Consider the following 13,070-nt stretch of genomic DNA (forward strand, 5'->3'; position numbering starts at 1 on the left):
AGAGCCGGATAACTCACAAAAGCATTCACCACTTGACATATTGGCAGAAGAATTATATTGTCCAATACTGGATTCGGACTAGGAAAGAAATAAATACCAGAAGAAAAGCTTTTACACCAAGCAGTCCAGAATGCCATGTCTGATGATCTTGGGACATTAGTCTGAACTCTTTTTTTTTGTGTGAGAAGATAATTGATGCTATGATATTTCCTACAGAGCATCTGGATGCTCCCAAGACTCCACAGTACACCAATTTGCCAATCATAGCAATCTCTAGGCAAAGCGACAGAATAGCTACTGTGCTGCTCAGATGACTTTCGGAATTTTAACAGTGGAAAATTGAATGCGTAAAATCTCCAATAATGTATTCAGAAGTATACCAGGCAGCAGCCACTTACAAAACAAAAGAGAGCGCCAATGCCCTAAGTAAGATACACAGCCTTCCTCCAAAACAAGTCTAATCGCTTAAACACAACTGTATCTGCTTTCTCTTTTACTTTGATATACTACAGATGCAGCAACATACATAACAGTGGTTGCTCAATTTTTTACAATGGATTTCCTCAGATCACCTCTTCAACTTCAAAAATTGGATGAATGTTCTTTCCTACCATTGCCAAGTTTTCTGATAGCAAACTTTAATCAAATAGAAGAAATCTTCAATTGGTATAAATGAGGAAGAAAGATGAAATATCAAATAGCAGAAGATTTCACCTTCTCTGCCTCTCATCCATGCCTGTAAGAGTTGCCCCCAGCTGAGACTAGCAGTGTGCGGTACCAACCCTCTCTGATTCGAGTGGCTGCGTTTGCATCAACTACAGGAATCCTTCTGAAGAAGAGCCAAGTCCATCATCAACTAGGAGTCAAACCTGGTGGCACCTGCTGTAAGAGATGACAGAAGTCCTGCTGCTGGGCCAGGAAGCATGTCACCAAATGTTGACATGGCAGCTGCTGACCTGTCCTTGAACTTGCCAACTTGGCCATCAGAAAGCATAGATCCCCACCTTGATGTACTCTCTCCAAATTTGCTGCCAACCTACGTATTTGGAATGACACGGAAAAATATAATTCAGTCAAAAACATGGCAAATTTTACAACAAAGCAAGATTTTTAATCTTGGAGAAAAGCTCTGGAAAAATAGCATAGTTCATATAACCCAATAATTAAAACTAAAATATGTTAATCCTTCAAAATCAAATTAATGTAGAACCTGGCAAATCATTAAAAATAATTGAAGGCCAAAGACATCTCATTAAGCTGGAGTCCATGTACTCAGCACCAAATTGGTTAGCGGGCAGTGAGACCTCTATAAGATGATGAATGGCATTGCAGAAAATGGGAGCGCATAGTGTTCTGATTAAGATATTAATTTCTAGGCATTTTATAAACTGAAGAATCTGATGCTGTAGTAACTTTGAGAGACATTAAGATGAGGTTGAGCATAACATTTTGGAGGACCGGAAATCTCTGAGAAATGAAACTATGTAAAGCACAAGATATGCAGTCTGCCAGAAGATCTGTATGAAACTATGGATGAGAAACCCCAAAAATAGACTTACATGTGCCTTCAGCTGAATCAAATGCAGCATCTTCACATGTCATCTTCTTTAAGAGTGTGTATAGCATATTCAATAACAAAATCATGCATATAACTAAGAGTCTATGCACATTTAGCCTCACAAGTTTTGAATGTAGAAAACATATGAGACAGAACAAGTACTTCACAGTTCAGTACCATGCATTCCTGACTATGATGTGCATCATTAGCATTTTATGAGGACATTACAATGACAAACTGAAATTCCAACAGGAGACTTCTTTATCTGGAACATTCAAGCATATGTACCATTTCACAATCAGAAAATTTGATCATAAATTTGTGATCAAAATGATTGTTGCCTTACCAAGATGTTTAGAATTATGCAACTATATACCAAGTATGTATGACTTTTTATGACAAATACCTGGGTCATGATTGATTTGAACAATGGTGTTGCAACTCCAAAACTAAGACTATCATCAAGTTCAGGCTTTGGAGACCTTTCTCCATTTGAATATGCTTTCCAAGGGCTCCTCGATTGTGTATCATGAGCTGACGTCTGAAGGGCTGATTTATGTGCTCCTCTTGAAGATAAGGCAGGAGCACTAAAAAGAAAAAGGCTTTACAGGTCAGAAGCACAGAATTATTGGCAATGGAGACGATGCATATATGAAGCCTGATGAGAGATAAACCAAGGGAACAATTGTGGTAAAAAAAATCAATAGTTTAGTTACGCATAATAAATGATCTTGTTAAAATCATCATGATAGTTTTCTAGTTTAATCTAAGTCACATATTTCATAGTATATCATTCATCCTAACATTCTAATTACAGCTCAAAAATAACTTTAGTGGCCAATTCTATATGTGGGTTTTTTTGAAAAAGAAATGGCAAACACATGCAACACTATTAACTATTAAGCTTAGTGGCATAACTTTGTTGCTACATCCACTTCAGAGACTTACTCCAGAAATTTTTCCAAGTGCTTCCAAGTATTTTGCAGTACATACATCTAGTGTCACGTAACCACCTCAATTCCAAGGTCCAACTAGACAAATTAAACTTTCATTTGTTTCCACACTTTTCATACTGAATAACTTGTCAAAAAAAGAAAAACGATATAACAAAATTTGTTTAAATGCACAAAGATACCAATCAAATATGAATAATGACCTACTTTTTTTTTAACCATTGTAGATGTATCATGTATTTTACAATATCCATGTCTTCTTTGAGTGAATGTAAATATTAATTGGATAATTATGATATTTATGTTCGTTAGACAAACATATAAATGGGTCATATACAAAAAATATGTTAAGATATATTACTATAAAATTGATCTCTAGAATAATAATACAAAAAAATTGAACCATTTATGAGAATCCTTGTTCTCTATCTAGGAACATATGCAAAAGAATGCTCTAATCCACAGTATGTACATATCTACATACATACAAAATATATATATATATATATACACACACACATACATATATACACACATATGTATATATGTATATACATGCATACATACACACACACACGCATGCACGCACACGCACGCACATGCACGCACATACATATATGTGTATACACACACAAACACATATACATATATGTATATACATACACATACACACACATACATGTGTGATCAATTTCAATGTGGAATATATGGTATTCATTCCATCTGGTGTACCATGTTTTTTTCTCTTTAACCCAATGAGTTCAAGTGTAGCCCACACAGAAAGTGAAGACCAGCCAGTGTAGATACAGATACAGTGGTTCACATAAACTTAATTCAGGAACTTAAAAGAACCTGTTATTTAACATGTACATTTCACAAGACAATTGGGGATGAGCCTTGTTGCAATGGTAAGGTTGCTCCATTTTTGACCTAGGTGTCGTGGGTTTGAAACATAGAAACAGTCTCTCCGCACATGGGGGCAAGGCTGCATACATCTGACCCTCTCCACACCCTATAGTGGTAGTAGCCTCGTGCATTGAGCCGCCCCTTTTATTTCAATGGACAGCTGGGTAGTTTATTGAAAAAGGGAAAAATATATGATAGCACATTCCAATATTAGGTTTGGTACATGAAAGATCTGCAGCTCAAGTACCTTCTGTAGAAGAATTTCTTAACAATAAAGTAAAATGTCACATGTATATCCTATGATAATTTGGCACAGCTAATAAAAATTGAAGTAATTCTATATCATTGTAGGTAGAAAATAATAATAGCCTAAAACATAATTTCAAGTTATTTTTAGTTTGAGCTTCTAAGTAGCTTCCATCTACTACAGAACATCTGATCATTAATAGCTTGTCATCCAAAGTCTGCCAGGACTGTGGGAGCATTTAATCAAGGAAGATATATCTTCAATGGTATCATAAAGTGTTCGTTATGTGATGCTAATTGACAATGTTAAAATCAAACTAAAGTTTCTTTTAGCATGTCGATAGTAGCCACAACATGCTTGCATATAACAAAACTAAGATTTCTCCATGTTAGTAAAAGAATGAGAATTTTTTATTTTTCATCACAGCAGGACTGCTGATGTGGTCCATACTTCTTAAGAGACCATTATGAAGAATCTTAATACTTTAATAGCTCTGCTACCATATGATTTATGGAGTTTGTTGTCATGGTTTCCGCAACTCTTGGCATCAGCAGATGTGTATAACAAAAGAATCATGCACATATAACATTATAAAAAATTAATTTTTAAAAGAAACTGTTCCTGTTAAAGGCTACATAAGTAGTAATTGAAGAGTCCAGTCCTACGAACTGCGCTTATGATGTTGAGTTGGTTTTTATATTAGCAATATCTCCAAGAGATGCTACTAATATACTTCAGGAAAATATCATAGAAATGACAAGAAGAGTGCCAACCTGATCGGAAGGTATTTGAATCGCGGAACTGTAGAGCATCTCATTATATTAGAGTCTGTATTTGATTTTGTGGGCAATTTTTGTACGGTGTCAGTGTACATGCGATTAAGCTGAACAAAGAACCCGAAGAGGACCGCATATCGCTTATATGATTGCTTCTCATTTTCCCATAGGTAGGGTTCATAACTGTGAAATTCACAGGAAAAATATATATATAATCAAAAAATTAAAATCTGAAAAAAAAAGGAATGAATAGGGAGAAATAGTAAAAGATTCAATTATTCAAATATAATTGTTGTCCTATCAGAGACATTTATAGAAGAGCTTACATAGCCCAGTCAATGGGATCCAGCCTTTGTGAAAGCTTATTTATCAGCTTCATTACATGCTCCCTATTAGCATAACCAGGCTGGAGTTGTGGCTGTTTCCATCTAAATAGAGGCTTTTGCGTCACAATTTTTGATGACTCCTCTTTGGCATTCATTTCAGGACTCCCAGAGGCAGAATCTTTGCCCCCAGATAGAATGTCAGCAATGAAATGTAGGTCTAACAAAATCTGCAGTACTCCTTTTTCTGAAACCTGAGCTTCACCCCTCTCTATGATTGACAAGAAATTTTCATATACATCCACCACCTATTACATAATGAAGGCAAAATGTCCATGAGAGATTGTTATCGTTAGGAATTGTGTCAAGCCATTGCAGCACTATCATCTACTTGCAACTAACACACACAGTCAGCTTGCATTTGACAAATAATTTTGTTCGGTGAAAGTAAAAGACTGGCATTCAACAAATATGGACTCTAGTGAATCTCATGAAAATGCCTCTCATATATATAATTATTTCAGTTTCGACTTGAAGTTAAAAAACAAATGCTCTCCTCATCAAATTTTGGACCTCTGCTGCAACTGGAATTGCTTTCTTCTTGTGTGCTCAAATATATGCACATCTTTGAATGTGTTTGCGCTTGCATGCCTAATACAAAGTTTAATACTATAACAAGCCATACAACCCTGCAAAGTTTTTATTCTTAAGTGAAATGTTACATTATTGTTATTCAAATCTAATAAAGTTTCTAACCAAAACCAGATATTTTATCTTTTCAATATCAATTGTAAAATTTTACCAACAATGCTAGAGAGTACTGTTCTCCATGCATGTAAGTACACAAGGTACAATACCAAATTGATTAATGATCTAATCGAAGAATGAGACCATTCAAAATTTTGATAAGTTTATTGATATTATGGGACCAGAAATATCTTTCAATGACCAACAACTGCACTATGAATTTGGCCCACAATTGTCATCAAACCCATCCGTTAATGTTGAAATTTAGGACAATAAGATAATAAATGAAAATGTCATACCAACTCCCCAAAGATTTAACTGAAAGATGAATCCAAGAGGCCAACATGATCGAAATCCTGTCAATCATTAGAAATAAAACTATACACGATTTTCTTGGAATTAATTGATTGAACCTTATTGATCAAGAATAAATGGAAAGAGGCCTCTAACTTGGAAATTCATCTTGTTGACTAAAATTACAGAAATACCATATTAGAAGATATGAAGAGGAAAAGGATGTCTCTAGCATGATCTAAAACTCTTGGCTTTAAAGAAATAATAGATGTAATGGCCACAACAACGATTGAGGAAATCATTGTTAAAAAGTTGAAAGCTAAAAGATTAAATCAAAGAAACGAAACTGAAACCTCTCTTGACATGGTGTAGAACTGCAACTAGATCTTAAGTGATGCCTTTCCATGCACGTTACAAAACTTGCAATTTTGTAGATTCCATCGCCTATCTCTGTTACATGAGACTTCTTTTTATTTTTTTCTAAATATTTCTCTCTTTGTTCTTGCTTTCAATTGGTTGTTCTGGTCTGTCTCGCACCATCACAGTACCATACTGAACCCACTGCAGATAGAGACATGCTCCGATACCGGGATTAAACCCTAGTTACAGTAACAATCAATAAAACTTCATGAAGATATAGCATGTCTTAGTTATCATTCATTATCGTCGTCTAATATTTGTCCAAAAAGATGGTCAACATTCTTTTAATTTGGTCATTCCTTAACATTCATCATGCTGGTTCCATTCCAAATAGGAACCTTGATCATGGCATTACATGGACGCCCAAACTCCCACATGCTTGGGGATGGCTTGATGTCACATAGGTGATCACTGAAAGAACAATTAAGCCAAGAGCATATAATGCATCATCATCAGTCTATATTACATGTTAATCAAAATTAGAACAAAATCTGCCCTATAATGTTATATTATTTTCCCCCTTTACTTGTGTTGAAATCTTATCATAATCACAAACCATTAACATTTTTTTTATGATAATTTATTGACACAAGCTTTTATCTTCATCCAAGAAATAAGCATTAGGACAACATAAAGGAGCACTTTAAAGGAATATCATTATCAACAAGCAAATTATAGATCATTTTTCATAATTATCAAGTCATTTCTTTTAATGTGAAACACCAGTAGCTCATGTTTGTTTCATATGATGCCTTTTTTTGCAAGAGTAAGGAACCAGCATGACTTAACTACCTCAAATTTGACAGACAAACTACTAAGCTAGTAATGCTCCATAAAAATGACACAAAAGTATAATTCACAAAATGCACATATAATTAAGCCTGGGGCACTAAGCTTTCTATGCCATGTTTGAAGGCATCTTGGTTCATGGTCCTTTTGTCCCATCAGAAAGTCAAAGGCAAATTCATTTTAGCAAATTAGCATCAAAGGCCATAATAAGAATGTGGCAAGGACACCATGTGCAAAAAGATAAACAACATAGAACAAATTTTATAACTGTGATTAGACTTGATGTGCAACTGGGCCAGGAGGCCCAGTTGTCAAATCACAGACAACCGTGGGACTGTAGTTTTACTTGTCATCTTACGAACTGGGTTGCATACCAAGTTGCACCCCATGCAACCGCCCCTCCAAAATTGCAGTCATATGCATGCTATTGGACACAAGACTGTGTTCCACTCAAAGTCAACATGAATGAGACTAGGAATAAGAGGCAATGCATTGTGACTTGTGACGAGAAGGGATACAATCATGTATGCAAGGTAAAGGTTGTACAGATTAATCTAAGGCTCTCCACACGACACCCAACTGGACCTCTAGAACTTTAGGCAGCAAAATCACTAAGTTGATAAACCTGCCAACTGATAATGTGATAATCAGGATCTGCAGGTTCATGATCACAGAAGTCTAAGTGCAGTGTTTACAATGTTAGGCGGCAGAAATTCAAATCAAATGTTTATAAGTCCTCGTAATGGTGACAAGTCAAACAAGAAGATATATATTATCATGTACCACAGATACACATCACAGCAATCTCCAAGGATGGCCAAACCAGTATCGGAGGTTTTTTTTTTTTTGGGGGGGGGGGGGGGGGAGAGAGACAAGAAAGAGGCAAGTGTGAGAGAGAGTAGAGGGTTTCCCTCGAACGGACAGGGTGAGAGAGAGAAGATGGAGAGAGAGGAAAGCGAGAGAGAGAGAGAGAGAGAGAGAGAGAGAGAGAGAGAGAGAGAGAGAACTTTCTCGTCATCATCGGCGAGTGAGAGAGAGAGAAAGCAACAAGAACGAAGAGGGCGAGAGATAGATTGAGAGAGAGGGACACATACCAATCCATCATCATTATTGTTGTCACCATGGGTGGCGGCAGTGATGACGAAACCTTAACCCTAGCTCGAGAGAGGCGAGCGAGAGTTCGGTAGAGGGTTATACAAAGCTCGAGCTGTCTTGAACCGAGCGGAATTGGATAGTTCCACTTGGTTCGGGCCAGTTCGATTCGACCTGGTTTGAGGCCCAAACTAAATTGAAAGGCTATCTCGTCACAGTAACTGACTGGTTTGAATTGACAGTTCAGGATAATTTGGCCATCCTTGAATCTCTATTTTGAAATTCTATTATCTCTGATGAAGTGTTGGTTTAACATAAACTCGTGGCAGAAGAGACTGGATATGAGAGGAAAAATAACATAAGAGATATTAAGACATAATGAGGGCATGCATATGGAGCAAGGAAATTATTATACGGTGACAACCTAGATCCTCCAACAAGGTACTCTCACACTGAAATTTTGGTGATAAAGATCAGAAATGTCAAGGTGCCAAGCAACCCAATGACATTGACTCTTGAATGTGCTATGTAATGTAGTAACAAGTTCCAGCCTATATCTTGTAGCCGGGGTGTCTCCCTCATTTCACAATGGACTCGTTCTACCCAGGGGCTTTATTTTTAATCTATTTCTTAGATTTTTCTCTTTTTTCCTTTTTTTGGTGTAAAGAGAGAGGAAAACCTATAAACTGATTTTCTTGAGAGGTAAACTCCTCACAGCTACACCAAAATTTGCAACCTTACTCATTATCAATTTAGACAACTAAGGGTAGGCCCTAAAAAAATAGACACGAAAGCAGCAAAATATAAGCAGTTGCTTTTGTATATCTTCTTCCCTATATAATGTGATGGCCCTACCTTTTCTCATTAAGCATGCTGCTTCGGCTAGCAACATGGAAAGCTAGAACTGTAGTTATTTAGAAAAAAACAATGTTGATGGGGTCATTTGATAACAACAGCCAGAGAAAAATTAAAAAGAACATCTACAAAGCATCCTAAACTAGGAGTTGGAGCAAACAATATAGAACACAATAACTTTGCATTTTAAAGTTATTAAGGTCACACCTTTGTTCCAAAGCTTCCATTGACAAAAACCCTATCAGTCAATTTCTAATCCTCAAGAAACTGTCAATACAAGTCCAGAAAATTAAGCCTCGATAGCTACTTAGAAGTTATTGTTACAAAAAATGCACATTTAAGCCATTGAATATTTTTTTAAAAATAAAAGATCATCAACCAACCAAAACATGCAAATTACACCATGTAGAGTGGTAAAAAAATGCAGACACTAGCATGGGCAGACACTGACAATTTGTTAACTTCTACGCACAAGGAAATGGAGCAACATACCTTCTCCATTAGTCTCCATGCAAAATTTTGCAGTATTATCTTGTCAAGAACATGGCCTCCAACTTTATGAATTTCTAAGCATGCTTGAAAGAGAAAAGATGTGACATAGAGAGAAGGCATGATAGGAAGAGCTATTTTCATCTCCAGAGGGCCGTCACTGGATTCTTCTTGTTTGATTACAGTCACTTCCCAACCCTGAAAATAATGCTTTGATTTATCATTAGAAACCCACAAGCTGCAGCTTAACTTTTTTCAGACAACTACCTAGACACCAATGGGAAAAAAACTGAAAAGCCAGATTATATAATCCAAGAAAGAATCAAGAGTTCAGTATGTTATTTGAGAAATACGATCATGGAACAATACAAAAAGCAATACAGCAAACATCCAGAACATAGCAAAGGCCATACATACCCGCAAAGGATTTGCTGAAGATAATGCATCATCCTTGTTGAGATCCTTGGAAAGAATAATTGATAGCTCATTGGACACCCATGTTATCCATATACTATGAGCTTTGATGCAGAGTTCTTGCAAAGTTTTGTTTAGCACGTCAAGTTTTGGGTTCTTGCTGTCATCCACAGCATACAATGCAGCGGCAGTTGAAATTGTTTGCCTTCTGGGATTATCAAAAAATCGCTTTTGGGGGCTTCTGGGGCTGTCAAATGTATGCCTTCTAGGGCTAAAAGAGACTAGGGAATCAAAGGCCACCCTAGATTGCCTTGGCAAAGGTGATGATAGGTTAGTAAATGCTGCACCACTTGTTTCTTTCGCCCACTGCCTTGGGGAACCGAGTATCACAGGTAGGTGACTTGAATGGTTTCGTAATGCAAACAAGAGAAGCCCAATGAAAAGAGATCTTTCAACAATCACAGAAGGTGGTATAGAATCCTTGTCCCCATTGTTGCTTCCTAAGGAAGCAGACAGATGCGCAAGCTCATTTTCAAGTTCCTTCAGTATAACTGAAATGGTCTTGTAACACTTCTCCTGAATGTATGGCACAAGTTCCTTCAACCTCAAAGTAGAATTATGAGATTCTACAAAGCATAATAGATCCTCCAATATACTTTGGCATTTACTGTCCACTGCATCTCTAATCCGAGTGACTTCAGGCCCAAAATATGCATTGAGACAGCTCCGGAAATCATTCTCATCAACAGTTGGTTTAAAGCTATACAAAATTCCTGTTTTCTTTTGGTTGGGCTCTGAAAACCAAAACCCACCTGTATAAGGCTTCTTCAAGTATGCCTGGAAATCATCCTCATCTTTAGGACCTGTGACCGCCACAATAGCCTCGATTGAATTTCTCACGTTGATGTCTCTGTTCAAGTTCTCAAACTCTGAATGAATGATCTCCTTCATCCTCTTCAGGAATGCCGCTTCCAACCTATCTTCCAAAATATCCTTTCCATCCCTCAAAATTAGCCCGCAAATCTGGTTCCATGGTGACTCAATTTCAGAGCCAAAGGCGCTCCTCAGCCACTGCTCCAAGCTCTCCTCGAGCCCCTCCCGACCATCCAGAGCCTCCCGCACCAGCTTCTCAGTAGATCCAAGGCCTTCTCCATTTCCAATTGCGTCCACAATATGCTTTCCATCTGACAGTTCTCCAAATATCTCGTTGCAACAGCTCTTCAACCAAAAGGAACAGGCCTGGGCGATGAACTCCGGCTCAAGCAACACCATCACTGACTCCAATTTCTCCCTGTGCGACTTCCACAGCCTCACCTCCTCCTCCGGATTTGGAATCCCTCCAAAAAGCTGCGTCCCGGGGGGCGATCCGAGAACGGTCTTGTAGAACAGTGGCATCTCATTCAACGCAAGAACGAAGAGCTCCCCGACTTGCCCTAGACTAGCCCTAATGGTTCTGATCGCATCACAGAGAACATAAGAAGAAGATCCGTTCGAGTCGACGGAGGCACCGGCGAGCTTCTGCGAGATCCACGATCGCCTGGAGTCGAGGAAAAGCCCTAGAACCTGTTTGGGATCGAGATCGTCGATGATGGCGGCGGCGGCAAGAGCGTCGGCGTAGGCGGCGATGGTGAGCCCACGGTCCATCAGGCGCTCGCGGCTCCGCTGGGAGATCTGGGCCTTGAAGCTCTCGACGATCTGCCACTGGTGGCGGAGAAGCGGGAACTTGGCGAGGGCGTCGGGATCGACGGCGCCGCCGGCAGCGGTGACGAGGCCATGGACAGTCTTGGCGCGGAGGTAGCGGCCGGAGGCCTCGAGGAGCATAGACTCGTCAAGGCAGCCCCAGATGTTCTCGGGGGTGTCGACGAGGTACTTGATGCGGGAGGCGATGTCGTAGACGCGGGCGCGGGCGGGGTCGGGGGCCAGCTTGGGGGTCTCGGGGTCGGCGGCGGAGGTGGAGAGGGAGCGGAGGGCGGCGTCGATGGCGGAGAGGTTGGAGGAGATAGCGTCACAGGAGGACCTCATGAGGAGGATAGAGTCGGCGGACTCGATGAGGTCGCGGTAGCTCTTGCCGACGAGCTGCCGGAGCTCTTCCTTCTTCTCATCGATCTCCCGTCGGGTGGCCGCTTCCAATGCGCGGATCTCCGGGATCGGCTTCGTGCGGAAGAGGGACTCCGCGTCGCGGGTGCCGACGGCGGTGGCTGCGGAGCCCGGGATCTCCGCCGCCGGCCGCGCCGAAGGCGATCTCATGGCAAGGGATCCGGTATGCCTCCTCTTCTCTACCTCCGAATCCAAATCCAAACCCTAACCCTGGAGAAGATTGGGATTGGCGGAGTTCACGAGCGCCAGATCCGAGAGGGGGGTAGGAGGAGGGAGTGGAGTCAGGAGGGGACGAGGGGGAGGTGAGATGGACGTGTTGGCACGTGCAACCGAATAGAGCGGGAAGTCTCGGGGCGCTGCCCGGAGTCGTGAGGCGCAACCGCGCCTCCGTGCTTTTCTACAGATGCACGCTGCCATCCATCTGGCTCCACCTTTGGATATCGCTTCGTTTCGTCCGAGCATCGCTTCTTTTCCTTTTTCCTTTTTCTTTTTTTTTTCTTTTTTTGCTGACATAGGCACATCATATATCACCGATACAAATACATCTAGTAAAATCGACAAACAAAAAATTCTAAAATACTTAAAAAATACTTTTTTTTTTGAAAAATACTTTATGTCACATAAATTTTCTTTGTTTATGGAATGCTAATATGGTAACCCATGATCCGACTTTATACGTTGCGAGCCACCAATTTTTTCTTACCGTAGAATTTCTCGTGTTACTAAATGGGCAATTTCTTGACAATTATTTTTGATAAGCCGAATACAACGCACCATCCTAATATAGATACATCTAAAAAAAAATCAAATAGAAAGAAGTAGTGGAGAGAGGATGGTGAAGACTCATAATTATACAACTTCAGACTCAGAATATTGTGCAACAAACGGTACGTCTCAATTAGTAATTCCATTCGCCTCGCGATGTATTTGGATAATCTGAAAGACCACACAATCTTTCAACAGGTTACGAATGCTCTACAACGGTGGATGCGCATCGCCAGCCCTAGCATGGCACTTAATCTACCTAATTATATTTGCCGAATCTTCTTTCAAAGTAGCTTTTTTTTAATGCTTCTAGAAAAGAGGTGTTGAACAAACAATTTGAAAAAT

General features: G+C 39.5%; 1 protein-coding gene across 3 annotated transcripts; it reads right to left on the bottom strand.

Annotated features, from left to right (window-relative positions):
* Positions 1 to 274: 274 nt before the first annotated feature.
* On the bottom strand, positions 275 to 12,380 carry LOC103710161 (conserved oligomeric Golgi complex subunit 1-like). 3 transcript variants are annotated; one of them, XR_604585.3, is made up of 7 exons: positions 9,867 to 12,380; positions 9,453 to 9,647; positions 4,767 to 5,071; positions 4,438 to 4,623; positions 1,965 to 2,145; positions 715 to 1,036; positions 275 to 636 (listed from the first exon to the last, which is right to left on the bottom strand). XR_604585.3 is itself a non-coding variant. In XM_008795779.3 (6 exons), exons 1-6 carry the CDS (start codon positions 12,108 to 12,110, stop codon positions 857 to 859), a joined length of 3,291 nt encoding a protein of 1,096 aa, XP_008794001.2. In that variant the 5' UTR covers positions 12,111 to 12,380; the 3' UTR covers positions 304 to 856. The 3 variants fall into 3 exon arrangements, 1 of the variants encoding a protein (XP_008794001.2); XR_604584.3 differs by having other exon boundaries at positions 275 to 625; positions 9,867 to 12,379; XM_008795779.3 differs by having other exon boundaries at positions 304 to 1,036.
* Between the last annotated feature and the right edge of the window lie 690 nt (positions 12,381 to 13,070).

Source organism: Phoenix dactylifera, chromosome 16, assembly GCF_009389715.1.
Source record: "Phoenix dactylifera cultivar Barhee BC4 chromosome 16, palm_55x_up_171113_PBpolish2nd_filt_p, whole genome shotgun sequence".
In the NCBI taxonomy this organism is placed as follows: Eukaryota; Viridiplantae; Streptophyta; class Magnoliopsida; order Arecales; family Arecaceae; genus Phoenix; species Phoenix dactylifera.

Bases quoted from the DNA above. Each gene is read 5' to 3' on its own strand.
- LOC103710161 (XM_008795779.3), bottom strand. From the start codon at position 12,110: ATGAGATCGCCTTCGGCGCGGCCGGCGGCGGAGATCCCGGGCTCCGCA. The intron at 4,624-4,766 runs GTAAGCTCTTCT...TGAATTTCACAG, and splicing joins GATCCCATTGACTGGGCTAT to TTATGAACCCTACCTATGGG. The intron at 1,037-1,964 runs GTATTTGTCATA...CCAAATACGTAG, and splicing joins TCAAATCAATCATGACCCAG to GTTGGCAGCAAATTTGGAGA.